This window comes from Phaethon lepturus, unplaced genomic scaffold, assembly GCF_000687285.1.
Source record: "Phaethon lepturus isolate BGI_N335 unplaced genomic scaffold, ASM68728v1 scaffold7097, whole genome shotgun sequence".
Taxonomy (NCBI): domain Eukaryota; kingdom Metazoa; phylum Chordata; class Aves; order Phaethontiformes; family Phaethontidae; genus Phaethon; species Phaethon lepturus.
Window position 1 is genome coordinate 82,407 of NW_010549715.1, and position 27,354 is coordinate 109,760.

General features: G+C 43.9%; 1 protein-coding gene across 1 annotated transcript in view; it reads left to right on the plus strand.

Annotated features, from left to right (window-relative positions):
* LOC104623293 (chromosome unknown open reading frame, human C10orf76) overlaps nucleotides 1-13,527 on the plus strand; it is a gene marked incomplete at its 3' end in the record, with an annotated part of 89,380 nt that extends 75,853 nt beyond the window's left edge. Inside the window, exon 23 of the mRNA XM_010290341.1 lies at nucleotides 13,449-13,527. Coding sequence (XP_010288643.1) covers nucleotides 13,449-13,527 — 79 coding nt within the window. The remainder of the gene's footprint in view (nucleotides 1-13,448) is intronic.
* Between the last annotated feature and the right edge of the window lie 13,827 nt (nucleotides 13,528-27,354).

Consider the following 27,354-nt stretch of genomic DNA (forward strand, 5'->3'; position numbering starts at 1 on the left):
TTTGATCAATTCACACTAAGGGTAAATATGAAATTTGAATGGAGAGGTTAAAGAACGTACAGTTTCATTTTGAATTTGAAACAAAGCCAGACTCCTAAATTTGAAATCCTTTATAAGAAAGGGATCTTCAACTTGGTTCTAATTTTGATTTAATAGGACAGCAAGAGAGAAGGAAACAACAGTGATAACAACAATAATAATACTGACAAAGGAATGTACAAGAACAAGTGATGCCGAATACAGCAATTGCTCACCACCTGGCGATGGACAGCCCGTCCCCGAGCGGTGATTCCTGACCCCCGGCCAACTCCAGTTTATGTGCTGGGCATGACATCATATGGTAGGGAATATGCCCCTGGCCAGCCTGGGTCAGCTGTCCTGACTGTGTCCGCTCCAGCTTCCCGGGCACCCCCAGCTTCTTGCTAGCAGGCCAGCACGAGAAGCTGGGCTGTCCTTGACTACTTAGCAACAGCTCAAAACATCAGCACCTTATCAACGTTTTCTCATCCCAAATCCAAAACGTATCCTTGCGCTAACTTCTGTGAAGAAAACCACCTCTAGCCTGGCTGAAACCAGGACAGCAGTTGTACATCTCCTCCGAATGCAGAGATGCAGCATCTGAAGACTTAAGAGATCTGCAGATCTTGAGCTGAGCCTCCTGCTCCATGGCAAGAGAAGCCCTGCTGGAAAGGGGAGGCAAACAGTTAGTCCTGAGCTCCTGGTGGGTCTGCTGTGTGTGTATGTGCACTGTGCAGCAAAATACTCTGTGCTGGAGCCTCTGGGTTTATTTTAGAGATAGCTTGGAAGGAACTTGGGTGTAGCCATTTTCCAGTGGAAGACTGAAATCAAAACACCTTTCAATACTTGCCGATTCTTACTTTGAAACATCCTTACTTCAAATTTTTTCAGTAGTTGTATGCTTTCAATGTGAAAATTTCATTTGTCACAATTTTTTTCCCCAAATCTTGTATTTCAAAGTTGAACTGAAATCTTTGTCCAAACAAAGTTTTTGATCAATTCACGCTAAGGGTAAATATGAAATTTGAATGGAGAGGTTAAAGAACGTACAGTTTCATTTTGAATTTGAAACAAAGCCAGACTCCTAAATTTGAAATCCTTTATAAGAAAGGGATCTTCAACTTGGTTCTAATTTTGATCATCCATCTTGTTGAGTATCATGATGTGGCTTGTCTGTGAAGACAAATATAGTTCTGCCTGTTAGCATATAGGTTTTGTGGGGGTTATTTTCCTTTTCTTACTACCCACCCCCTGAGATTTATGCACTTTTCTCTCTTTTTTTTTTTTTTATAGTAAGCATGTTGCCAAGCCTTGGTACTCTCTAACTGATAAGTGTCGTTGCTCATTAGCATCAAATGCCACAGCCTGTATCACTTTTGCTGTGTTGCTCAGCTAGCACGTGTTGACTGTTAAAGTAGCGTTTAATCCCTTTGATACTGAATGGGTTCTGTAATCATCTGACCTGTTATTTAATATAATAATCGAAGTTCTCTAATGACTTGCATGGTTTAATTCCTTTAGGAATCTTGCAAGAGACAAGGAAATTTTGCCATGCAAGCTAACTTACGTAGCAGTGGAGAGCTGGTGGCGACAAATGCTTTTTAAATATAGTCAGGAAAATGATGACTTAAGCAAGTGCAGTGTGGGTGAAGGGAAAACAGGGTTTGGTAGGTGAACAGTAAGTGTCCTGATTGCTTTATGTTGCACTGACAGGTTTTCTGCTGCAAGTTTGACTAGCATTTTTGGAGCAAGATTTTTACAGCGTTTTACCTGGCAATAAATACTGTATCAGTTAGGTTAGAGCAGTGTTTGATCTGGGTTAAATTGTCAGAAATTTCTAAGCGTGTGCCTATCAATAGTAAGTAATTATGCATATGCTCAGAATGAATGTTAACCAAGGTAATACAAGTCACGCAGATTTTTTTCCTCTTTAAATGTGGGGGAATCTGCAGTATCACTCACAGAAATGTTCAGTAATTTTTGGCAGTTTAAAACTTTGTAATAGTGACCTGTGTATGTGCTGAATGCCTTTTTTTGTAAGCTATTCCTGCTCCTCCGTATTTCCCAAAATGCTGAAATTCAGCAGCTTTCCCTTCAGAGTATATGGCAGCCCTGTTATCAAAGGTTTCTAGGGCTGAGATGATACTGCTGACACTGGTTCACAAGCAAGACCAGGGAAAAGATCCTGGTCTTTTCCGTGCAGACGCAAGGGTGATGAGGTAGGGCAGGAACAGGAATCAGCCTGCTGCAGTGACTAGACCAGGAAAGAAGCGTTGCCTTCAGTCTTTGAATGGAAGAGCTAAAAGGAACTGAGGAAGAATCAAATACCTTAATATAAGTAGTCAGCACTGCATTTTTGCCAAAGCAAGTGTAATAGTAGAATGAGAATTCAAGATTTGAACAGCCTCTTAATGCTTAGAACGTTTTGGTGTTTGCTAGAGCAATTCTGAATCACATAGAGCTTATAGGAATTAATGCAACCAAGTGCGGTGACTTCCCTCTTAGTATTAGTTATTTTGCAAATAAGAGGAGCACATTTGTCTCTCCACATCAGGTTTGCTTGTTGTTGTTTGTTTGTTTGTCTGTTTGTTAATGTGGCCTCAGTTTTGGTTGCTGAACTTGGGAAGTTGTGTGGTCTTCCTCATCTGCTGAGTGTCTACAAACGTTGTCAGCAACAACCGAATACACGGATGCTTTATGTTTAAAAAAGAAAAGGAAAGGAGGTGATAAAATACAGTGTGGGTTGCACAACTCGGAGGTTGCCCCAAGGTCTGGAAGGTTTGGGGTGTTGGCTTAAGAACTCTGCAGCTTAAGCTTTGCAAAGAAGCTAGCTTGAACTGTCCAGAGCTACTGCCCTGTTAGAACCGATGCACCTCTCCAGTGTGTAGTTCGTGTATTAGATATTTCAAGGAAAAAGCAGAGGCAAAACTTTTAGCTCTCTTTTCATAGGGAAAAGTCCAGGCCTCCTTACTGCCTGCAGATCCTCTGTGCCACCTGTTTTATATCACATGTAACTTATTAAAAAACACGTGGGGTTTTTTGCGTTATGTTTTCTTAGGAGCCTTGGAAAACATTTTAAAACTTTTAAAGCATGAAAGACATATCAGTAACAGAACACTGTAGGAGTTGGGCTTTTTCTTTGACTTGCTTCATAGGAAAACATCAGCAATTAACTTTGAAATGTTTGGTGCTCTGCTGTTTCTTAGATTGGAGAACTATACTTCACTTTTGAAATAGAAAATGCATTTCACTGGCCTTGCTTTCAGTAATACCCATACAAAGAACAGAACAGAAAAAAACAAATGTAGGCATACATTACAAAACCAAAGCCTTAAGGGAAAGGTGATTGCAGAGGTATGATTGTACATGTCAGATATGGTGGTGGGTGAGAGGGGAGTGTGGGTACTTGAAAAGAAAATAGTTTTCTCATCTTCTGTGTGACACAGCAAAGTCTGCCCCCAAAGCATGCTGGGTTTGTTCTTCCATGGCTAATTCAGCTAAATGTTTTTTTTGTCAGCATCTGACTGAAATTTGGTGCAGGATAAGGATCTGCGAAATAGAAGTAAAAAACAAAAAACCCAACACCATTGAAGTGATTCTGAAAACCCTTGGTGTTGGCAAGTGATTTAAAAAGTTGCCACTTGTCAGTTGGGCTGTGATGAGTTGACCCCCAGTTCTCTTTTTGCCTGATGATCTATGAGTGTATGTGCACAGGCTAGTGTAAGGTATTTTGCATTTTTCTCTGCAGTCACAACACATTTAATACCTGCTTGTTGTCAGTAATTCAACTGATAACATGTTCAACTGCAAGAAATCACTTGCATCTGATCATCACCCCTTAGATGTTGAGAGTAGATTTGTGAGATCTGCAGCTACTGGGTTGGAGGGAGCTTGGCTTTCAGGGAGGCAGGACTCGTTAAGGGAATTAAATAGGAAAGAAAATGGGTACACATGAAATGCTTACAGCAAAGGAGTTAGATATCTATGATGAGATGAAGCTCTCCGCTGGTCTGTAAGCCAGACAACTTGTCTCAGGAAAACAGAATGTTAATCGACTACAGATCCTCCAGCCTTTCACACATGAAATAAATACCATAACAAGAGTACCATTCATTCAGCTGTAATGGTGTTTGGCTCTACGCCTTTCCTTGGCACTGAAAACCAACTTCACTCTGTCCCAAGTGATGTGTGGTGACATCTTTATTGAGGACGTGATACTCACTTGGGGGGGGGGGGGGGTGAGTGTCATCACAGTCTATGCTTTAATCTTGGTCCTGCATTTTGGAAGGCAAGGTGTTGCTTTAGTCACTTCCATCAGGCATTTCTCAGCAAATGTGAGTCTCATTTGCACCTGTCTGATGAGAAAATAGTGTGAGGTTTGCAGCATCTTGTATCTTCAGAGGACTGGACTGTAAATAACGTGTTTTTTTCTGCATGGTAGCTGGTAGTGTCTGAAAGGTTAAGATTGTGAACTCCATTTAGACTTACGTGGCTGTGGAGGTACAGCCATAGCTGACACTTGGTGTAATTAAGTTAATTAAATACCATTGTGGGACTCAACTTCATTTCCTTTGCGAAGTAGGTTTGACTGTAGTTGATTCTTGCTTAGGCAATGTTCCTTCCCCCCCCCTCCCCTTAATGTGATTTAATATCCAGCTACTAGATTGTATTGTTCTAACCCTTTACTTGCTCAATCCAGACAAATGGCCATGCTTCGGTGCCTTCCATTCCCTCTGGGACTTCTGTCACAGGCACGGTTTTTACTGTGAGTCGATAGAATAAGATTGTGTTATGTGACCTGAAGAGAGAGATTTCTGTCTCGCTGCCACGCTCTGCAAAGAGGGTGTTCAGGGCCTCATGCAGTACCTGCAGGCTCGCACCTGACAAAATGGGATAATAGGAGTCATTTCCACCCACTCTACGTAATAGGGGGTTGATGGCAAGTGTTCACTAAGTTAATTAGACTAGCAACCATACTCATTGCCTTTCTCAGAGAGCTTTAAAAGGTCCCAATGGGATGGCTTATAAACTTTTTAAAGTTCACTCTTTTCTTGGTATGTTTGGAAGCTCATATGTGCAGTCCATATAGCATTCTGCACTAAAATACAGCATCCAGTAAGCTAGACTTTCTGCTTTCCTTAAAGTTAAACATCCTATGATAAAGTACTAATTAAGATACTAACGGGTGTCAAAGTAATATGAAATATTCCAGGTTTTGATCCCTTTTGAGGTTTTGCAATGCCTTGTGTCTCGGGAGGCGTGGATGGCAATCTGTAATGTGAATTACGAAGCAGTGAGCAGATGCTGACCCACTTACAATGGTTGCAGAGAACAAATATTTGCCAGAAGTTCTTTATTTCAGGTCCCAACCAGAGAGGGTGGCTCTGCAAACCTGGTACCGTGTGGTAAACCAGTCGGATGTGCTTACCCCCTGCTTGTTTTGTTTTTCTCACCTTCTGGATTAGTTGTTTCCTCATACCTTGCTATATGTTTTGGAGAGCAGGTTGCCTTGTACATGAGAGAGTTAAAGGTAGTTGTAGTTGAAGGGCTGTACTTGGTGTTGAGGCAGTATTTTTATGACACATTTCGTTGCTGTAAAACACCTGGCTACTAGAGAGTATCATGCTGTTTGCATCAAAGGGTGCTTAGATACTAAGAGAACCACAGCCTCTTTGGTCCACGGACTGTATTTTCTGCTTGTTTGGCACATCTGAAGAACTTTGGACAAATTAACATAAATGAAGTAAGAGGCCTGGGGAGCAGGTGCTACAGAAAAGGTTGTTTAGATTCTGAAAGATACTTCCATATTAATATTGTTCATTACGGGCCTCTGCAGATATTGAGGCAGGACCAGGAACTTAGGGGAGTTGGCACTTTCTAAAAGCATATATTGAGAAAACACCTGAGGAGGGCTTCTCACTTCAGAAGTTGTTTGAGATTTCAGAATTGGTAACACAACTGTGGAAGCATAGACGTTGTGTTATTTGTGTCCCGTATGCTGGCGTAGCGATCCCTGGCATGGTCAGCTCTCGCATCTTGAACATGCTGGACTGAGTTGCAGTTTTCAGTGCCCAGCAGCCCAAGCTCTGACGACAGGCTTTGTATTTGCAGTGTTTCTGTACGCTGTCAAACTGCACCAATTTGTAGTTAGAGGTGAGCAGGTATTAGTTCACTGCTGCTCACGGGAATTGAGGTGTAATGGAGGGTTGGCTTTTTAACGCCTTTACTTTGGTAAAAGTAAATTCTCACCGTACTCTCACCACTAGTAGCCAGGTGTTTCAGAGCAATGAAATGTGTCATGAAATGTGTCATAAAATGTGTCATTTAATCTCTCTCATAAATTACATGATCAAGATGAGAAATTTATTTCTTATCAAGTCCTAGCTTTGCTGTAGAAGAACAGATAGGCAGAAGAGTGGGAACACAGAACAGGGTAGTATCAATAGATATTTTCACTTCCAACACATAGGCGGCATCTTCTACATTGTCATTCATATCAGTTAAGCTTAGCAGTGCCACTGGCTATGTGTACTTAAGAATTTTGATGCCCACTTACTGAGAAAAGGGAGCAGAAATGCATCTAGGCTATGTCTGAGCTGTGAGCGTGTCTGGGAATCTCGCAAGAATAGTTCCAGTGATGCTCTGGACACATGAAAATATGCAAGTGGGTGAATTCCTTGAGTTGCAGTGTCTGGTGAGGTTGTGTAACTGTCCCAAAAGAGTTAACTGCTCACCCATGAGGACTTTGTTCATTAAGAAGCCAAATAAAAGTCATGTAGGTGTGAGGGTGGAGGTGTTTAGTTTGCTTGGCTTAAATGTGTGGACATGAACTGGAAGAAGAGCAAATGGGCATATCCTGCCAGCCGTGATGATATTGGGTCAGTACCTGGCAAACAGTGAAGTGGAAGGATGCACTGCGGAGCTGCATGGTCAGAAAGTACATCCTCTGCCCCTGCAGAATGGGGCTTGGTAAAACAATGTTGGGAATTGGGAGAAGCTCAGTTGGCATGGATGTGCTCTTTTGTACCCTCCTTATTAAATAAATAGACCGTGTATCTCCCTCTACCACGGAGCCTGTCATCGCAATCAATAGGTTTCAGTATGGCAGAACTGAACAGGTGTAGCGGGCTTATTTCTTCTGTGAAATTGCTGCAGTGCTGATTCGGATATTTTCGGTGAGCTGTAAAGCAAGTGCTTTTGACTAAAATATCCTTTTGTCTTGGATTGTCCCCTGCAGTTTATTATTGTGTCTGGAAGATGCCTCCCCCTGTGAGTTGTGGACTTTCAGCTTAATGTCAGTACTCATTAAAGTGTAGGAGCAGAAGAAATTTAACAGACCGAGTTAAACCACAGTAGAAGGAAGAATTTAGTGCACCATTCCAGGGGGTTTGCTTCCTTTTAATTGATGCACACAGCTTAGGTATGGCAGCTATGTGTGTTTTATAGCAATGCCTTGTGGACATGTGTTAAAATAATCTAAACCCTCTCACCTCCTGCCAGGTGGGGCTGTACATGTGGAGTAACTCAATCTAATTGTTGCAGGCACTGAACAGATGGGGTTTTATTGTCTTGAGTGCTGGGAGTGTGTAAGAGAGCAATGCCAGCAGGATCCTTGCCCCAAACAGCAGCTTGCTGAGACACAGCTTGCTGCGGGAAGGCTGGCTTGCGGCCGGGAGTTTTGCACAGGTCTGCAGCAATCAGGATTGCAGCGGCATGAAGAGTGGGAGAGGATAGGTGGTTTGTGTTCATTTTCGTCTCTGTCTTATGTGTAACCTACTTGCTGCCTTGTGCTTGAGCAGTTTTCAACACCTCACATAATAAAATCACTCTCAGCTCTTTTCATCGTGTTGGTTTAAAACACTTTGTGGGGGTGATTGTTCTTATTCTCATTTTATAAAGGGAGAAGCTAAGGCACGTGAGCGGGATAGGGAACTGCTGTGGCAAATCACAGGGAAACTGGTCACTTATTCCTGTTCCTGAACAATAACCACTTTATCTCACTTTATCTGTAATAAAGCAGCTTTATAAAGTGGAGCGTGATAAGACAACTATGCCCTTTCCTGCTTCTGCCTGTTCCTGGCCTTCATCATGGTCCTGCAAGCTTAGTGCATGCTGGAGTATTTGTCCATCAGATACTGTCGGTTTTTACTGCAGAGGGAAAGCGAACTGGCTGCCTTTGCCATGCATTTGGCTTTACTCGATGCAGGTAGCAACGTGCTCACTGCTGCCCAGTGCATAAGCAGTTAGTTGAGAAGACAAATGTGTGTAGTGGGTATAAAGACACCCTTGATTTCCTGTGAAGGGTTGAATACCAACCAAGTGTTGCTGCTTCTATATTGCACTGTAACAAGGTGTAGGTTGATAACAAGTGAGCTTGTGGTGCTGCTTGTATTGTACAAGAAATGTTTGTGTATCCACAAGAATCTTTTATGCCTGGCACTGCATACTGGACCAGTAAAGTAGGTGCAAAGACCAGGTTCATGCAGTGAATGATGGCTCAGCATTCCTATCTCTAGAATAAGCTTTGCAACCTTCTGTTCTTCCCTTAGCCTACTTTCAGCACCTCCAGAGTGCTTAATTTCACTGCTCAGGACAAGAAGACAGTGTTGTCTTACGGGACTCTGGAAATGTAGCTGCTGTCAAGCAAGAGCAGGTATTAGACAGCTCATCTGCAATAACTTGATGGGGAGAGTTTGGAGGTCAGAGAAAACGTGCTGAAGACGTGCTGCCTGCCTGAGCATAGTGATTTTGCTTTCCCTGCACATTGGACCCAGACCAGCTTGTTGTGAGGTTAAGGTGGCCAGGGTGGTGGTCCTTGCCACAGTGGGTGCACGTGGGCTGAAAGATGCTAGGAATTAAAGGACCAGTAGCTTAGTGTTGCTAGTGCGATTCACCTCTCACATGTGATGTTACAACTAGTGGTCAATTAAATTGAGGAATCGAATCTTTTCTTTCCATGCATGCCATATTGGTTTTCACAGGAGCTCTTTCTTGTCAGCAGACTCTGCATCTTCAGAAGTTCTTTTACTCTGAGTGTCTCTGAAGGGCAGCACTGGTTCTTTTTATTTATCAAGGAGTAACTCTAGGTGGTTTTAAACGGCTTTGAGTAATATTTAAAAAATTGTTTCTATACTGGCTGGAGAGCTAGAGAGCTACTGCAGCTACTGCAGAAGCAAGCCCTGTTGCAGTGAAGACGGTGAGGGGTGCAGTGCAACTCACCTGGAGCTATACCTTCTCTCACTGTAGCTCAAGGTGAGAGCCAAAGTGGGAGTGGAGGGGGGGAACCTAATAGGGCCCACATGGAGATTCCCCTGCTTCTCACCTTACAGCCCATGTGTTTTTGAGGGAGATAGGGCTAGTAATAATCACTTCAGGACTGGCCAATTCTTGCAGCCTCAAGAACAGCCCACGTAGAAACTTTCCACCAGTCGGAGCTTTCCAGTTTGCAGCAGACAGACTGCCCTGGGATCGGTTGCTTTTGATCACTTCTGTCCTGCAGTCTTTTCACCTGTTTTTCTTGATCCTACCTGCTCTTCTGTCTCTTTTTTCCCCCATCTCTGTACTTCCTTCAGGATTCTTGTTCTGTGTGTTTTCTATCCTTGGTTTATCTATAACTGAAGTCTTTCATAACACTCAGTAAGTAACAAGCACTGTTCTATTTCCTTGGCCACCTCACTTTTCTGAGCTTTCCCTGTTCTCTTGCATTTGAGTTCGTTAGCTCTCTGGGACACAGGCTTTCCACCGCTCTGCATTTGTACAATACCTGCTGCAGTGGGACCTGCTTTTACTGTCTAATAACATGATTAATACAGGTTGTACAAGTAAATGATTCATTGGCACTTAAGTTCCTAAATCTTCCTAAAGCAGGGTGGGACACTTTCTATTTTTTTCTGCAATCATTCCTTTCTTCCCAAAGAAATAAGTAAATGCAATAAATGCATAAATACATAAATGCGAGTGTCTTAGGTTGTTCATCCTGAGGAAAACACAGGTTTATTCATATGTGTCTCTATAGGGCTTCTGGCATCATGATGTCTAAGTAGACACCTAGGTAGACAACTCTTCAAAGAAGAGTTGCATGAAAAAGTGATGGGAGATGTGTGGTTTTGAGAGCTCTGGCATGGCTAATGTGTAAGTGACTCACCGGGAGATCAAGAAATAAAGAATGTGGAGATCACTTGTGGCTTGCCCTAGAGCACTAAGCATTAACCTCAAGACAAGCCACTGGGAGCCAGTTTTTTAATTCCTGAACCGTTGTTTCACCTTCTGCCTGTTCAGCATCCTTCTCTTGTCCAGTGACATCTCCTCTTGCCCGTTAGCTACTGAACTGTGGGTCTGTCAGGGGAGACAGTGTTGCTAAAGTCACATCTCGGATATCTCTCAGTCCCTAGGGAACTGTGTCCCAAAAGTGCTCTGAAATTTGCGTGACAAATGGCAGCCAGCCCCACTGAGGGACTTTGGGGTGTGAAAATATGTAAGTGTACACACTATCAAAGGCTAGTTGGGGACCTGCAGTGTTTTGTCTTTCAGTTGACACTTTACCGTTTCTTTGCTTTACAAATACATTGGAGATGCTAGTGCTTCATGAATACCAGACACAAGGTTTTTCTTGTCTTTTTTTTTTTCATGATCGATATGAAGATCTCAGTAAAGCACAGCATATCACAAATCTTTTCCAAGTGCTTTAACTGCTCCCTTCCCTCTCCCCAAAGGTACTGGCTGATAGCCCAAAAATCAAGGCAATCACAGTGTAAAAATAAAACATTACCAAGGCTCCGCTGTTACATGCTGGTGTGTGAGCTAATGATGGCAAAGCCTCTGTTCTATTGTCCATAAGGGGGAGACTGTGCTTAAAAGCTCCAGTCCCCTGTTGTCTCCAGGATCAAATGCCTGTGGAGTGTCAGCTTTGCAAAGTGAAATTCCAGCTGCTACTGGGTAGCCCAGGAGGCCAGTTGCGTAAAAGTATGCCCCAGGGACAAGATGGATTTTGAGAGATGGAAGAATAACGGAAGCGTATCAGAGTAGTTGATGCAGAAAGGCGCTGCTATCGCACGCAGCTTGGGCTGCGTAGCCATGGAATTTTCTTGTAGCAGGTGTGCGAGGAGGAGCTGTACCACGTCCAGAGCCTGGCCTTGGTAGCGTATGCTGGGCAGTAAGAACCTGGCTACGCAGAGGCAGGATTGAATCCAAGATCTTCATGCTCCTCTGCCCCAGGCTGCCTGCAGGTTCGGGAAAACAGCTCTGCAGAAAATGAGGCTGGGAAAGAATTCTTCATAGTGAAAGAGCTCTCTTAAATTAAACAGCTGAACTTCTTCCTCTAGTCGCTAAGGAGTTCTCCATTTGCCTTTAGGGAAATGAGGAAGGAGACTTGAATTCTTTCTCTTCCTTAATGTATGTTGATTCTTACTGCAGTGGCAGCTGGTTGCTGGTTTTGCTTTCCCTGGGTGAATCCCAGCTGTGATTGCAGGTGCTGCTCCACTAGCTCAGATCTGAGCAGGGATGTGTGAGCAGGCGGCCCATGTTGAAGTGCTTCACACCAGTGGATACGAATGAATGCTAAATCTGCTCCCTGGTAAATGTTGGAACCATGTGAGTGCGCTGAACCCCTCCGAGCTGCCAAACCTTCTGTCAAGCCAGAAGTTATTGGAAGTCTGTGTTCCTTTTTCTTTCAATGGCTTGTAGTGTGTCCTGTAGGAGTGAAAATACGACTCCAGCCAGGCGTGAAACATGCAACTTGAAAGCCCCAGCGTTCGAGAGGCTGGGTAATGGAGAGTGTGATTGTGGCTCAGAGGGACTGCTTCTCTGGTCGGAGTGACATGGGAAGAGCCTGGGCATGTCCTCTGGAGGGATGAGGGGTACGGGAAGCCTGGCAGGGGCCCTGCTGAAATTGCTTTACTGATGGAACTGTCAAGGCTGGCGAGACTGCAGAAGGCCCCCTCTGCTAAGTACGCACTGATGCTGTAGGAGCAGCCGCTGGAGTGACTGCTCCAGCGCATGGACTACATCTGGGCTGGTGATGAGGCGTGTGGCTGGGGATGTTGCAGTGAATCTGCAGATGCTGTTTGGGTTTGGTTGTTTGGGTTTTTGTTGTTTTTCTGTTTTTTGTTTTTTGTTTTTTTTTTTTTAACTCTTCTTCCACTCCCCACACCTTCCACACTGTTTTTCTTTATCTGTGTATTTAAAGAAGTATGGATGCTTCCAGATGGGCTTTCTTTCCAGTGGCCCTGATTGGCACCACTGAATATCACTTATTCCTGGTCTAGGACACCAGCTCTCAGCTGTGATGAGGTCTGGAGAAAGCAGCTGAAAGCCCTTCTGCAGAGGGAGGTGTGTGGAGGAGGGAGCCCATTAGAGTGCAACAGAGGGAGCTGGAGTGAATTTTCATGCTGATGAACATGAGCGTGAAAGCCCCGACTGCTGCTGCGGTGTAATTTAGCCAAGCAAGTGTTCTCCAGGCACAAGTCAGCACGTATCTGTGCCAAGCACTGACATGGGTTGTTCCCATGATGAGAGTTTACCTCAGCAGAGGGTCTCATGAGTAATATCCCAACTAGACCAGTTGCAAACTGTAGCCCAGGGAGACTTTCCTGTCTTGCTATCTGTCTTCTTAGCTGCACCTGACAAGCAGAGGAGAGGCTGAGGAAATATTCCAGCTGCAGTTTGACTTTTTTTTTTTCCCCCCCCCAAATATTGTTTTACTTTCAATTTTAGGTTTCTCATACCTGCCTCTAGACCTACCTAGAAGGGAAAAGGGAGTATGTTGGTGCAGGCAGTGAGAGAAATGAAGCAGAGAAGTAGGAGTGATCAGTGTTTCTGCTGCTGTGTTTAGGACACTGACATAAGTTATCTCTTAATGATCTAAATTGGGACTGAGGACTAAAGTCATTATGGGAAGAAGTCAAAGTAGTGGCTGCAGTGATGGATGACTACAAGTAAGAGCCAGCTACAGCATTTGAAGCATAGTGGAGATCCAAAGCAATAAAACATCAGCTTCAACACATCAGGCAACAAGTTCCATACAGCAAAATGTTGGGTGATACCAATTTTGTAAGGGATGAAGAGATGGAGTTCTTGAGCAGGATGGGGCAGCGATGGCCGGGTTTGCTGTGTCTCTGCTGGAACGCTGAGCAATTTGCAGCCTGTTCCCAGCAAGGCAACAATTCCCTCTGCCAGAGCAGTATCTGCTGGGACAAATGCAGTCATGCGTGAGTGCCTGTGCTTGCAGTTTCCGGCAAGCCTGTGACTGAATCTGCATTGGCCTCTGAGCAGGGAGCACGCCTTCGGCAGAGCAAGCAATGCAGTGTGGCGAGGGAGGAACTACTGCTCGCAGGACTGTGGCTCCATGTGCACTGACTCAGGCTGGTGGGGAATTTCTGCTGCATCCCTAAGCTATTCCTGAGACCTCTGAAAATTTCCTTCCTTTGTTTCAGAGCCATCATCAATCACTTCAACCCGAAGATAGAGTCTTACGCTGCGGTGAATCACATATCGCAGCTCTCCGAGGATCAGGTAAGCCGGGCGTGCAATGACCTTCTTTCATGTTGACCTCTGGAATATAGATGTTTAGGAGTACCTTGTGCTCCCTGGGACTGATGATGTGGCAGCGGTTTGAGGGATGAAGGTGGGACTCTCGTGTTCCTTGCTCAGATGTGAGTGAGAGGAAGAGAAACAAGGCTTGCTTTAGCCAATTTTACCATCACATGCAGATGTCTTGGTCAAGCGAATGCAGAAGGATGGGTATGAACGATGAAAATACGCAGCATTGTCAGCAAGTGTGGTTGGAGACTGTGAGGATGCTGGCATTTAGAATGGGGCAGGAAGTTTTTGGCAGTGAATTTAGTTATTGCAGAACTGTTTGGCATAGCTTGATTTTCTGTGATATCAGGGAATTAGAACTCAGGCAACAGTTGGTAGAAGTTTTCTAGGGTAATTGAATTCAGTTGTTTTAGATTTTGAAAAGAGGTGTTTTTTAATATAGAGGGTGATAGGGTTAGGTTTCCTTTCCTTAATTTGGCCTGGTTTGCTCTCTTCATGTCCTGCTTGTATTGCATAAATGTGTAAATGTAGCTTTTTGAAAATAGGCTACTGTGCATGGTCTCAGAAAGGGAAGAGATGGCCTATTTCCCAAAATAAAATATCAGTATTATATGTTAATCACCCTTGGAGAGGTAAATGACTCTGCAGGAGCCTATGGTGGACAAAATACAGAGTTGCCATGGGAGCTGGGGGCATCACCCCAGACGCTGCTGCATCAGCACCTCTTGACCTTCTGGAGAAGAAATTGTTTGAGCAGTCTAGGACAGACCTCATTTGAGTCACCTTGGATTGCTCCTTCCACTGGATGGGATTCCATGCTTGTGCCTTTAAAAAGGTCCTGACTATCTTGCTCTGCAATTCATTTCTCTTTCTGTCTGTGATATTTTTATTCATTACTTGATGATTCCCTTCCATGCTTCCCACTAACCTTTTCATTTATTATCCTACTTGATCTGTAATATGTAACACCCCAAAGTCTCAGGTTGAATGCTGTACTGGTGCAGTAGGGGAAAAAATCTGGATCCTACTGCTTTTTTTATCTTCTTGATATAGCTGGATAGAAGAACACTTGTTTTAATTTACTCAATTTTTCTGTATTGTTCTGCCTCTGAGAGACACTGTACCCACAGCTATGCTTTGTGATGGTTCATGTTATCAATCCTTATTCATTGATGATACACTGATTGCATCAACCCAGGCCTCTAAAAAAGAAAAGTCTTTGATAGCCCAATTTAAAACCGGAGGCTTGGATTGAGGGGAATTTTGCATAGTCTTTGGGTTAGTCTGAGAAAGGAAACTAGCTTTTCACTGTCAGCTCTGGTAGTATTCATCCCCCAGCAGTTCAGGGAGGTCAGGTTAAATCCTTTCCGCCTTATGTGTTATTCTTTAAATAAAATCTCTAGCAGCAGGCAGATAACAAAATCAGTGCTGATGCATGGAGCATTTTGAGAAAGATGATTAGGAGGTTGAAGGACAGTTAGATTTCTGTTTTTTTCTTTTCTCTCAACATAGGGAGAACATCAAACAAAGCAAAGCAATAATAGGCCCTGGTGAACTGCAGAGAAGTAACGGAGATGTCACTGTGGTGAGGGACCATGTGGCCTCAGTGAGGGTCTGCAATTTACTGCACAAGGAGGAGAGGGGTGGAGGCTTCTTGCCTCCGCTTTCAGTTAGCCAGTGAACTCAGGTCTGTGTGTTGGGCTGTCATTTCCTCTCCGTCAGTAGCCATCACACATGGTAGGTACATGAGAAGTAATGGTAGATGGCAGAGATGAAGGCCAGGGGCTGATTTTTGTGGAGTAACAGAATTTGTTGTTTTCATTCTGTTAGCTGTTCAGCGTGGGATAGGGGTCAAGCTTGCCTCTTCCTGCTGCAGTCTTTTTTTTAATGTCCAGCTGTACCTTTTGTTTTTACGTGTGTGTTTACTTAATTCCTCTTTGCTCTTCTCTCCATAAATATTTTCTATGCAAAATCCACCCTCATTTATAGCCCTGTTTTTTTGAAGTGCACCACATTGAAATATTTAATGTTGACATTTAACTTGTGTATCCACACACAGATACTACATTTGGGACTGGTCATTCACTCCTTTGAGTTATTTCAGTAGTTTCAGGAGACTGGTATTTTTTACTGGGAATTTGTTTTTTTACTACAATTTTGAAGGATCAAACTTTTGTCTTAATGAAGATTTCCTTCTCAGACACTAGCCTTTGGCCAGATTCTCATATGGCTGCTCATATTCCTCTGTGGTATCTGAGAATCTCCTATTAATCAGGCAGTCACAACTTTGACATAGCTGTATCTGAAGGGGAATTTCCAGCTGCTCTTGAGTTGCTTCCAATTCACTTGAACCTAATCAGCGTGCAGTCTTTTACTTGAGCCTCTGTCAAACTTACAATGCTGCTCTCTGACTGTTCTGGCACCCTGTTCCTGTGTTAGATTATTTTTTAAAATTATTTTAATTTTTTTTATTATTTTTAATATCCTTAAAAGTAGCTAAGTAACCAGTTGAAAGAAATTTTGCTCTTTTTCTTTTCCTAATCCTATTGAAAGCTTTATTACCTTGTTAATCACTAATGTCCATTTATTACCATTCTCAGTCTGTCGTTTCAGTACTTTCTCCTTTTTTATTTATAAGCATTAATGTTAACATTATTACATGCTGAGGTGATTTGTGGGCCCTTGAAAATGATGGATATGGGATTGTTTTAAGGATAGACTGTTAATACCCCTGTACATCTTCAGCCCTAAAGATCTCCTATAGTTTGAATATACAGATCTGTACCCTAGGCAGGTATATTAATCCGATTTCATGGTACTGCTTTGCTGACTGTTGTGGGGTTTATCCAGTGTCCAGATCAGAAATACTGGGAAGAAACCTTTTTCTTTCCATATTCTCTTGAGCAAAGAGTGGGAGATTCCCAGGGGCAAGCAGATGCCAGGGATCTGACAATGAGCCACCTCAGTCTAACCGTGCGATCCTTGCCAGTGCCATTCTGCAAAGAGTCTACTTGCCAAAGCAAACTTGTAATCCTTCTTAGGTGTTAGCTATTTTGACCTTGCTGTCGTTCCTCACCATGAAACAGAAAATGCCGTAGCCAGTTACGGCATCTTCCCTCACTTGCTGATTTGTAAAAGCTGACTGCCGTGTTAACTTCTGGGTTTTTGTGGTATTCTCCCTCTCAACACATTTGGCTCCTGCCTGCATATCCTTTAAGGACTTGAAAGGTGCTGCACAGTCAAAAAGATAGGGTTTGCCATTAACTGCCAGTGTAGTTTTAGCTCCTCCATGCAAGTGATTATTCCCATGTCTTCAAAGATGTTTCGGTCCCTTCTCAAGTCAAAGGGCAAAATAGCCTTCTGTGAAATGAATTCATAGGCTTATCTGTACTCCCCAGATGACTGGACTGCCTTGTACATCGGAGGCAGTAGACTTTCTCTGTGCCATATCTGATCTAAGAAGCTCCCAACAAGTTTTCTAGCAGAAGCAGTTGCAGAGAACAGGGTCAAGGCAATGAGAAAACAGCAATGCTGTTGCTCCAGAAGGGCAAACGCAAACAAACAGAACAACTGAGAACATAGGGCATGAATGATCTGGATGGAGTCTCCCATCTGCCTTTTCTGGATATGAAAGAGCAGCTGTTTGTAAGAAGGGACTGAGAACATAGAGCATGAATGATCTGGATGGAGTCTCACATCTGCCTTTTCTGGATATGAAAGAGCAGCTGTTTGTAAGAAGGCAGCTCTCTGCCTGACAGTGATGTAGCACAATTATTCTAGAGAGGCTAAAGTGAGAGGAACCCAGTACTTTTGGTGAAACCTCCCCTGAGCAGGAATCTCTTGTGGTGCCTTGCATGCCAGCGAGTCTTGTGCCACTGAGTAAAATTGCTCACTATAGTCTCGCTTTCTCTTTGGCACTTGTTCTGTCTATGATTTCTGCTCTAAGGGTCTTAAAACTGAGATGGCAGACACGTAGGGCTGCTGATGCTTGCTAGTCAGGAACATCTATGTGCTTTTTCTAATAGAAGCCCCCCTTTCTTCCCAGCCACAGCGGGGACACCAGGTACCTCCAGTTTGGAAGTGGCATAAAGTTCAGTGTGAAAGACTGTTGTGAACACCTGTACTGTGTATATTAGTCTGGTACCTGCACATGAAAACTGCTGGGAGCCAGAACAGATTGTGATGGAAAAACAGGACAACAGTATCACTTTTGAAATTGTGACAAATGAGTGTAATACTTGTGTTTGTTTTACATTGTAATGCCTTTATAACTCAGGTAGCTGCAATCCAGTTTGGTCAGGCAATCTCACAAAGCTGCTTACCTTTCCTTGAGGTCATACCTCAAATGTTGAATGCTTGACCCTGCTCCCCACCCCCCAGTCCACATGGCCTTTTGTTACCCGGGGGGCTTCGAGGGGCTAACACGAAGCGCAGCGCAGGGAGGCTCCACCGGTGACTTGCAGAGAAAGTCACATAAAGGGAGCAGTTGGTTTTAGATGCCCTGAACTATTCTAATTCTGAGCCATTGATGTCACCGTTTATTCAGCTACTTCTGGTTTCCGTAACTAGCAGCAGATACCAAATGCTGTGTTGTTTTTTAGCACTGCGGGAAGTGGTGTTAAGAGTTAAAAGCCTGTTGGCATGTGTGCGTTTGATGTTTTTAAGATGCTGAGTACCATCAGTGCTAGGTACTACAATAAATCCCCCTAATCTCTTACATTAATATAACATGCTGTGAGGGCTCCAGAAATACTTTAAAATGGTGTTGGCATAATGCTACTTCACTTTTGAAATGTGGTGAGCTTTGGGGTAGAAAGTATCAAGCTTGCTAGTGCCGTGTTGCACCTAGTAGTAGGAATGTGAAACTCCAGCTAAGGGGTCACCAAGGCAAAGCTCTAATTTAAAGTCATCACATCTTTGGAAATGAGGCAGGGATGTTGGGTTTCACGGTCTCATTACAGACACCTCCTTGTGATTAATAGCTTGAAACGGATTTTATTGTTTAAACAGAAAAAGCTGAGCTGTACCAGGTGAAATTAGAATCCCAGGTTTAAAAGGATCTATATAAAGAGTGTTCTGCAGTTGGCAAATTTCTGGTTTGCCTAGCTAATGGGGGGTTCTCTGGTTTAGATATCTTTCTCTCTCTTCTTTTCTTTTTTTTTTGATTACCAGAGAAATAGCCCTGCAATTTAGTAATGCCTCAGACTGCTTTATGCAGTGTGCCAGACTGAATGGGTCTGAAGAGGCTTCAAGGGCTGATCAGCTTTGCTGCAAGGAGATTGGAAGCTGGAGGTGAGCCTTGGAGCAGTGACTTTGTGCTGTGTAGTGCCTTTTACTGACATGCAAAATACAATAAACTGTGTCATTGGAGGAGGGGGGACTATGTGTGGTAGGCCTTTAAGGGGACAAAAGAAGGGCTTTATCTTAAAAACACCTGCTGCTGGAAAGATGTAACCCTATTCCTAATTCAGTCCCTGAAACCCCAATAAAAAATGGGAAGAACCTGCCAATTCCTTTCAGGCTTGACACGAAGGTGCCCGGGCATCCTGCCCATTACTGCTAGTGGCGTTTAGCTGCTCTGTGCCTCTCCGAGCGTGACCCTGGGTCACCTTGGCTGCTCCTGGAGCAGAGGAGCCTTTCCACCCTTTGTGCATTGCAAACGCGAAGGCATGTCTTGCTTCCTGCCACCTCTGTGAGCTGTCCTCTCGGGCAGATTAGGGACTGCCTCAAAGTACAAACTGGTAACAACGTAAGTCCATTAAACTTCAAAGCAAAGCTCACCTTCAATTCTCACAGCTGCTTTCATGTCCTTGCCTGGCTGCCGCTAGTACCACAGGGACTGATAAGGGCCTGAAAACTGCTGTAGTGTAGGTGACCACTGAATGTTGGGGACTTGTTACGGAAGAGCTGCCTTCCAGAGCTGCTACTCACTGCTGGCAGCAACGGGGTGAAGTCTCCTAGAGCTAGACAAGTTTCTGTGCTGGGGCTGCAGAGGCAACACTTGGGGATATGAGTTATGAGCCCAGCCTGAATCACAGCTGGGAGCGTGCTGAGCGAGAGGCACAGATTTAACTTTCTAATAAGCTCCCAGCCCATACTGTGGAGACAGACTGATGTTGCTCTAGTTCCAGTGCTTGTCCTGCACCCCTGGTGAATGTGTTTTACAAAACACTTCCCAGATGCCTGGTAGATTTGTTTTATATGTGGTATTTAACCTGGAAAAGGGGCTGTGGGTAGCTAGGGGAAGGGGCTGCAGGCTGGGGTTTGAACTCCTTCCTAGCTTTCACTGTGCTGCCTTGAGCAAACCTTGAGCCCTGCGTGCTCCCAGGTGAGAGGGCAGCTGTTGTGGAGCCCTTGGGGAGCCAGGCAGCATCTGAAGTGCTGTGAGATCTGCTGGGAAGCGGAAGGCGATGTTACGGATTGCCATCACTGCTAAGCTCCTGTATAGGGCAGGGAAAGCTCCGCGGAGGATTGCAACAGAATGATCAAAACAGTCTGCATTTATAAAGATTAAATTACAACTTTGCACATCTACGATTAGAGGAGGAGCTGTCAACAGCTGGCTTGTGCGAACGCACAATTCAATTTGCATTTTGTAAAACTTCAGATTGAGAAGGTTTTTTAATCCCTTGTGAAACAGGAACAATAGACACTGGCTGTTGCCAGGTGCATAACGCGTATAAATACCATGCAAACTTCTTTCATTGTCCTCTGTAAAGCTGGATTTATAGCACTATACTTCGTTGCTCTAGTCCTGAGCTCCATCCTGAGCTTCCTTACACTCAGTCATCTCTCTGCTTGGGAGTTCTAAAAGCAGACAGGCTATAGCCTGCTGTGCCAGTTACAGACGACGATGTGGCTGTGAGTAACCATTCCTGGAGTCAAATTCTCCTCTCACAAAAGGGGACAGGCTTTGCAGTGACTGCCAGCCATGCTTATTCTGGGGCTTCTTTAGGATAAAACACCTGCCTTCAGAGACTGATACTCTTCCTTCTCTCTGATAGTATCCTGCTGTAACAGATGATGTTTTTCTGCTTTCCTCCTCTGGATCCTCTAGCTGGAGCTGCAGCTGTTTCCCACAAGTGACAAATTGGGTCATCGCTCCGATTTCAAAGTGGGAAGCAAATTGAGCTTTGCAGTCTCCATGCCTCCCAGAGCAGGAGAGTAAATGCTGCTGAGCCAAAAGGTGCCGCACCTGAACAGAGCTCCACTCAGCTGGAAGATTTGGGATTTTTGGCTCTCTAACACTTGGCATTTGGATGTTAAGACAGTAAGTTCAAATTTCTTATCCACAGTAGGGAGCTCAAAGGCAAACCTTTTAATAGAGGAGAAGGTGGCATCTCTGATGTGTGTCACTCTTCCAGTCTTCATGAGAGATCTGAGGCAGGTAGTGGGATTGCTCAGGGACCTAAGATAGGTCTTTCAAAGACAGCAAGTGGAGGGGATGGATGTCCAGAGAGATGGAATTGGGGAAGATGGTTCTCATCAGCCAAGTGCCAGGGGCTATAAATCAATTCCACTGCCTTAGTCAGAGGGTGCTTGGATTTCCCCGTGGCTCAGTTAAGGCACAAATAAGCTCCCCGGGAGCTAAGTATTGCTAGCGGCACGTGCTCTTTCAGCAGCAGCACCTGCCTCATAGCTGGCATGAGTGCAGGCCTGTGGAAGGATATTTATTCATAGCCCTGTGTTTGCTTTCACCTGGGCACCTGTTTGTAGGAGTTCCTCGTTCACTTATTCCAAACCACAGAGTTATGTTCTCCATAAATAACTGCTTTACAGCAAGAATTGCTAACTGGGGAAGTATATTGCAGCCTCCCAGACAAGGAACTGATGAAGTAGCCTAGACCATTGTCTGAAGGTACCTAGGATTTCTGAAATAAGCTGATGTGACCCAGCAACCATCACTTGCATCAGTGTTAACTGGTGTGTCATGGTTGCATCAGTGTTAGTTTAAACTAGGAAGCTTTTCCATGAAAACACAGGTTAATTAGAATGACCTCTGGCAGTAAGAGAATAAGTATGGAAAATCTGCTGATACATCCTTAACATTTGGAGAGCGGGGTAGTTTCTTGCAGACTGACATGAAATATCATTTCCTGTAGCCCCTGCCATATGCCTTAGCCTCGTAGTTGGAAACCTTGCTGCTAAGTCGTACTGTGTGCAGAACCCTGCTAATGAAATATTGCATTTAAAGCTTATTTGTGCACGAAGCCTATCTTGGTTTCCCAAGTGTATTTTCTTCAGCAGTTGTAATTCAGCAGACTGCATTTGTTTTTGAGTTGGATGTACAAACACACACAGAATGCTGTTGCAATCTTACTCTTGGACTTCCTCACTTCTCAGAAAATGCTGTGTTGGGGTCCTGTGTAGAAGCCTCAGAGGTGGAGAAGTTCTTGTGAGTGCCTCCTCCTGCTTGCAATGGCATGAGCGAGCTCCTGTCCCACTAAGGGACTGATTGCACCTCTGAGACAGTGACAACTGTTTGCAGTGAAATGTGATGATGGAGAAGGACACCACATCTTTCTAGCAATGAGATTGTGTTAGGGAGCTGGCATTACATGGCTAACTAAGTGTTCTTCGGTTGCTTTGGCTTTGGGAAGGTCTGTACTATCTTTTGCAGATGAAGGTGAGCTGCCCTGGAGCCCCATGGGTGTGTTTAATACAGTGAAAAGCCAGAAATAATAGGATCATGGTGATACTGTGAGAATTTGTTTCTCTGGGCACTGCTATAAACTCCCCTCTGGTTATATTTCTTCAGCAACATCTGTGAATCAAACCATTGCTCTTACTGCAAGTAAGACAGCAGTCTTGTCACTTAGGCATTGCATTGTCCTTTGCAGCCTTCTCCTAGTTGTGTGAAAATTAATGTTCCAAACCCAGGATAAATCAATCCATATGTGAATATAGAGGTCATACAGAGCTTACCCTGAGATGTCTCTCATTCTGCCACCGTTTCTCCTTCCTAGTGTTTAAAGGAAGAGTGTGCTCAGCTGGCTAATGACAAAGACTTCCCTTCCAGTCCTCTTCTGCACTAGAAATACAGATACTCCTCCCCAAGCCTAGATTCTAGCCTTTGCTCAGCTGTGTCATATTGGTGGTTTGCTGGAGTCAGGCATCTGTCCAGCTTGCATGAAATGTTAACTGTTACTGTCACCCTGAGGTTTATCAGTGATTTTATATAACAAGATGTAACACAGAAAATGGATCTGCATGGAATTTCACGTGACGGTATCTGCAGGGGTTTTTTGTCCCTTTCATTTCTTAAGAAGGGTAGCTGTGAGCTACAGTATAGACTTCTTAAGGCTGTGTTTTGCTTGCAGGAAGTATTCTTTTTGTTGAACATCTTGAAACACTAAGACAGGAGCAATATTCCAGCTGATGGAAGCAGAAATGTGGATTTGTGAGAAAGCGAAGGTAGTTTGCTGGAACTTAGACTTCTGACTGTCTCCTTTGTTTTTTGCATCCAGGCTGCTTTGCTGGGAATTTCCTACCCTGTTGTTAATGCTCCTGAAAACCAATGACTTGATGCAAGCATCTCACTACAGACTCTTAATTCTCACTTCAGCTATAAAGATGTGCTTTTCTATTTTAAGTGATGGACCTATTTAATTACAGTACCACCTACAAATGGCTTTGTAGGCATAGAAAGGAAGCATGTCTGTTGCTGGGCTTAACTCCCCTTCTCAGAAGAAAGCTACTGTAATGCCTCATCTCAGCCTTCTTTGCAGACACCTGAATATGACATACTTTTTGCAGGGGAGAATATTAACATGATCTGAACTTAATTTCTTCAGCTGATAACAGTTTCCTACATCATCCAGTTCTTGCTGAGCTTTCCACCCTCAGTATTGCCCAGAGGGATAATATTCCAGGACTGTTTGAGTCCTAAAGTGCATCTGTCATTATTTAAGATGCTAATGTTTCAGAACTAGGACTTAACTACCCAACGTTAGCATCACTAATGTCGTAGTAAACATCTGGCATAAAGCAGCTGGTCTCCATACTGGGACCACTGACCACTCCTGTCCCAGTCGCTCATCTAGAAGTTGGTTGTTTAGTTGAACCAGAAACTTCTTGGTCTTGTCTCAGCTACGTTGTTAGCTTGAGACATGGCGTGGTCCCTCATCCTCACCCAGAAACCCTTCACTTGAGTGAAGCATAGTTTGAAGATGGAAGCAACTGTTCTGTTAGAGACCTGGATTGAAGTTGCCATGTTTTTTGTGCATGAGATCATAACTTAGTGACCTCAGCTTACGTACGTCAGGGAGAGCTTTTTTCTGTGATAAGTTTAGAAAAGGCCAGGTTAAGATGCTTAAAGAAAAATGGCCAGTTGATTTGATGCTGATTTTTGTTTAAAAAACAAAAGGTGCAAAAATTTCAGAAATCAAATGTGGGGAGTGGGAGGATTTTATTTTTACAGCATTTCCCTTTAAAAAAAGGGAGGAAAAATCACCTGCCTGTACTCGTGTTAAAAAAGCCCTATTTTCCAGCTCTCAACAGGGTTGCGGTTTAAAAGGTGAATCCAGACCCTGGAGTGTTAACCCTACCTCCAGTAATCTTACGTAGTTGTACCCAGGTGCTCACAGACAGCTGCAGATTCTTCTGCCGTGCCTCTTAATACTAAGTCAAGAACAGATGCTGCAGAAATATCTACAAAATATTTAAGAGCACACCTCTGCTCTGTCACTCGCTGTTGGGAAAGGCAATCAGATCATTCTGATGCTAAGTGCCGCTTTCTGGCAGAGGTTTTAATGCCTGCTAGTGTAATGGCGAGCGGCGTTTTGGATCGCAGGCTTCTCTTATCTGTACAGCTCCGACTGTATGTTCCCTTCTCTCTGGATATTGAATTGTTGTTCTGGCACAGTATTTGACTTGAGTTCTTCCCTGCCCTTGTTTCTTCTGTGGGGCTTGTGTGCCATCACGCTGCTGACAGCACACGCATTTGAGAGGATTCCTTTACATGTGCCTCTTCTGGCATTTTATGATCCTGTCTCTTTCAACATGTGATAGCAGAATATAAAGTAGGTCACTTTACTTCCTTTCTGCTTTTCTCAGTTCTGCAGCTCTTGCGATCTTTGAATTCTTTCGGAGTATCAGGCAGTTTTGGAGACTCGTGGCTGGGGGAGATCCGCAGGCTCCTAAAGCCTCAGCAGTCATCTTGGGATTGGGCATTAACAGGGCACTAGGGACATCTTTCTTCGTAGCCTTTGTGTGCTGCCTTTGATACCCTGTTAATTAGTGCCCTTGACATGTTTTAAAGAGATGAGAAGGAAGAACGATGGCAGCTTTCCTGATGCACAGCCATCGCTTGCTGCTGTGATGCATCGTGTGGCTGCTGCCAGCCCTGCCCTCCTGTTCTCTCTGAGTTGATTGTAGCTGACAGTTGTCGACTAGAAGCAGTAAACCAAGTGAACAGCTCTAGTTATTACCTTCTATAAAAATGCACCAAACAAAAGCTCTAGGCACAGTCACAAGTCAGTCCTTAAAAAGGCATATGGAAGGAATTGCGTTTTTCCTGAATCAGGCCAGTTCAGGCTACTGGAGATTTATAACAAACCCCAAAACTTTAAAGTACCTGAATTTTTCAACATGCAGACTTGCTTTTGGGTTTTATTCATACAGCCCAAGGTGGCAGAGTGTTGGTCTTAAATTATAGCACTGTTTCACTGAACCCCTGCCCTTGTGAATGGTTTTCAGAACTGTAAGATCAGAGTCTCTGCAGAGTAATGCGGAGACGTGCCCCCCCTTCAACTTCTGTCACTGGGTTTCTCAGCAGAGTAAGTGTGGTACCAAATTATTCTGTGTTAACCCAGAATGAGAATGGACCGCTATGCTTTATCCCACTTTAAAGGTGTGTTACTAGATGGTCAAATCCATGCAAACTCCAGATTTTATAGAGCTTCTCTGACATGTGAGACTGAGTTAGGGATGCAGAGACCTGGTCCAAAGCTTCCACCCAAGCGGCCTTTTTGAATTCAGGTGTTGCATTCCTGAGGGGACTGCTTAACTGATGTGGCTGGTTAGTTAGGAAAGGTCAAGCAGAACTTGAACGTGTGTGTAGTAATATAAGGTGCAGTTTCTTAAGAAATTTGCTAAGCAACCATGAAATCCTCTTTAAATATAGTCAATAATTCAGATGTGAGGATAATACCAAGAGAGCAATGCAGCGACATTTTGGGAAGAGCCAAGTGTAAGATTCCCATTAAAACAAAAATAGTTGTGCAAATAAAACTACCAGCTGATGCAGTACAAATCGGTGGTTTTAAAATCTGGAGAAAAAGCAGCTGAGTTATTAATCCCGAACTGAAGCCGTTAAGTCCTTTTAGTGAGTGACTTCTGCTTGTCATCTAATCCCTTTGAATCGTGAAAAACATAGACCTGGAGCTGTGTAGTAAGAGGAAATTCAACCAGTGAGCTAAAGAAATAAATTGATTAATTGGCAACAGTAAGGAGCTGTGTATGCACTATATCTAATTGCTTTTTTATATTGTCATCTTCTAACTTCTTGAAAGACACAGGTTTGTGAGCTGCACATGCAGAAGTGTGCTAAAAAAACCCAAAACAACTCTGCACCAAGGCTTTGAACCTTCAGCTTCAAAGATCATTGTGTGGATTGCCTTATTGCTTTGGACAGTCTCTAATGGGGACATTGCTCAGCCAAGCTGAATTTATGCACTAGAAATTCAGGCTGAAATGGAACACTCCTCAGAATCATGGAGTAAATCAAATCTCATTTCCTTGCTTGCAGAGAACGTGGGCTGTGTGGGCTTTCTTCCTCCTCGTCCTCCTCAGTACTTTTTATTCTACCAGGTCAGAGCTACCTTTTTCTTATGAGAAATACTGAGCAAGTGGCTTCCGTGAGTCTTATTCAAAAACCCATCAGAGCTAATAGCTTTGAAAACGTTTGATGTCCAAGAGGCACTTGGGAGCACTAAATCCTCACACAGAGATTTTTAGGCTGTAGAACAATGGTGTCCTCCAAGCACTGCAGAAATTATTGTGGAGAGATACTTCCATTACAGATCCTGCAGGTACTTATCCGGGAATATGGCAAAAGAGCGAGAAGGCAGAAGCCTTGGTGGTCGACTCCTTATCCCCAGGAGAATGGCATCATCTTTGCCTAAGTCTTCAGTAGTGATGTATGTACAAATATATCTCATCTCTGTAGCCAGCAGGTTCGGTTCAGAGCTGGGACAGCAAAGAGTGCAAGCTTTTTGATTCAGAGGGCAGGCATTGTGGACAAGAGGCTCTCCAGCTTGCAACTCTGCATACTGATTAGCTCAACTTGAGAATTCAACAGCTAAAGGTGCTTTGGAAAAGAAGCATAAGTTTTGTTCTTATCCTTTGGAGGGAACAGGTCCAGTGCCAGCACAAGTCACCTTTTCCTTGAATGTCAATAGCAGGCATACAGCCAACACAATAATCTTATCTGGTCCATTAAGCAATAAACCTCCACTTTGTGTCATGTCATTCCTGCCCATCCAGCATCTGAACCTCTGTGGAGATAACATCATTGCTTTCACAGAGGTAAGATGCCTCTTTCCAGTCTCTTCTCAGCCTTGCATTCTGAAGGGACTTGTCCTCTCTGGTGTTCTGGGCTTGTTGCTGGGAGTGTCTGAATTAAGAGAAAGCTGGTGCTGAAGAGGTGGTAGGTCTGACACTTGAAGGATGTAAGCAGAGTGAGAGTTGCAGGGATAAACACTAAGTTCCGAGGCACACAAGTCCTTTTTGTGCTCCAAATGTCTTCGGATTGCAAGATGCCACTTTACCGTGGCAGGAATCCTTGAGAGACAGCTATTA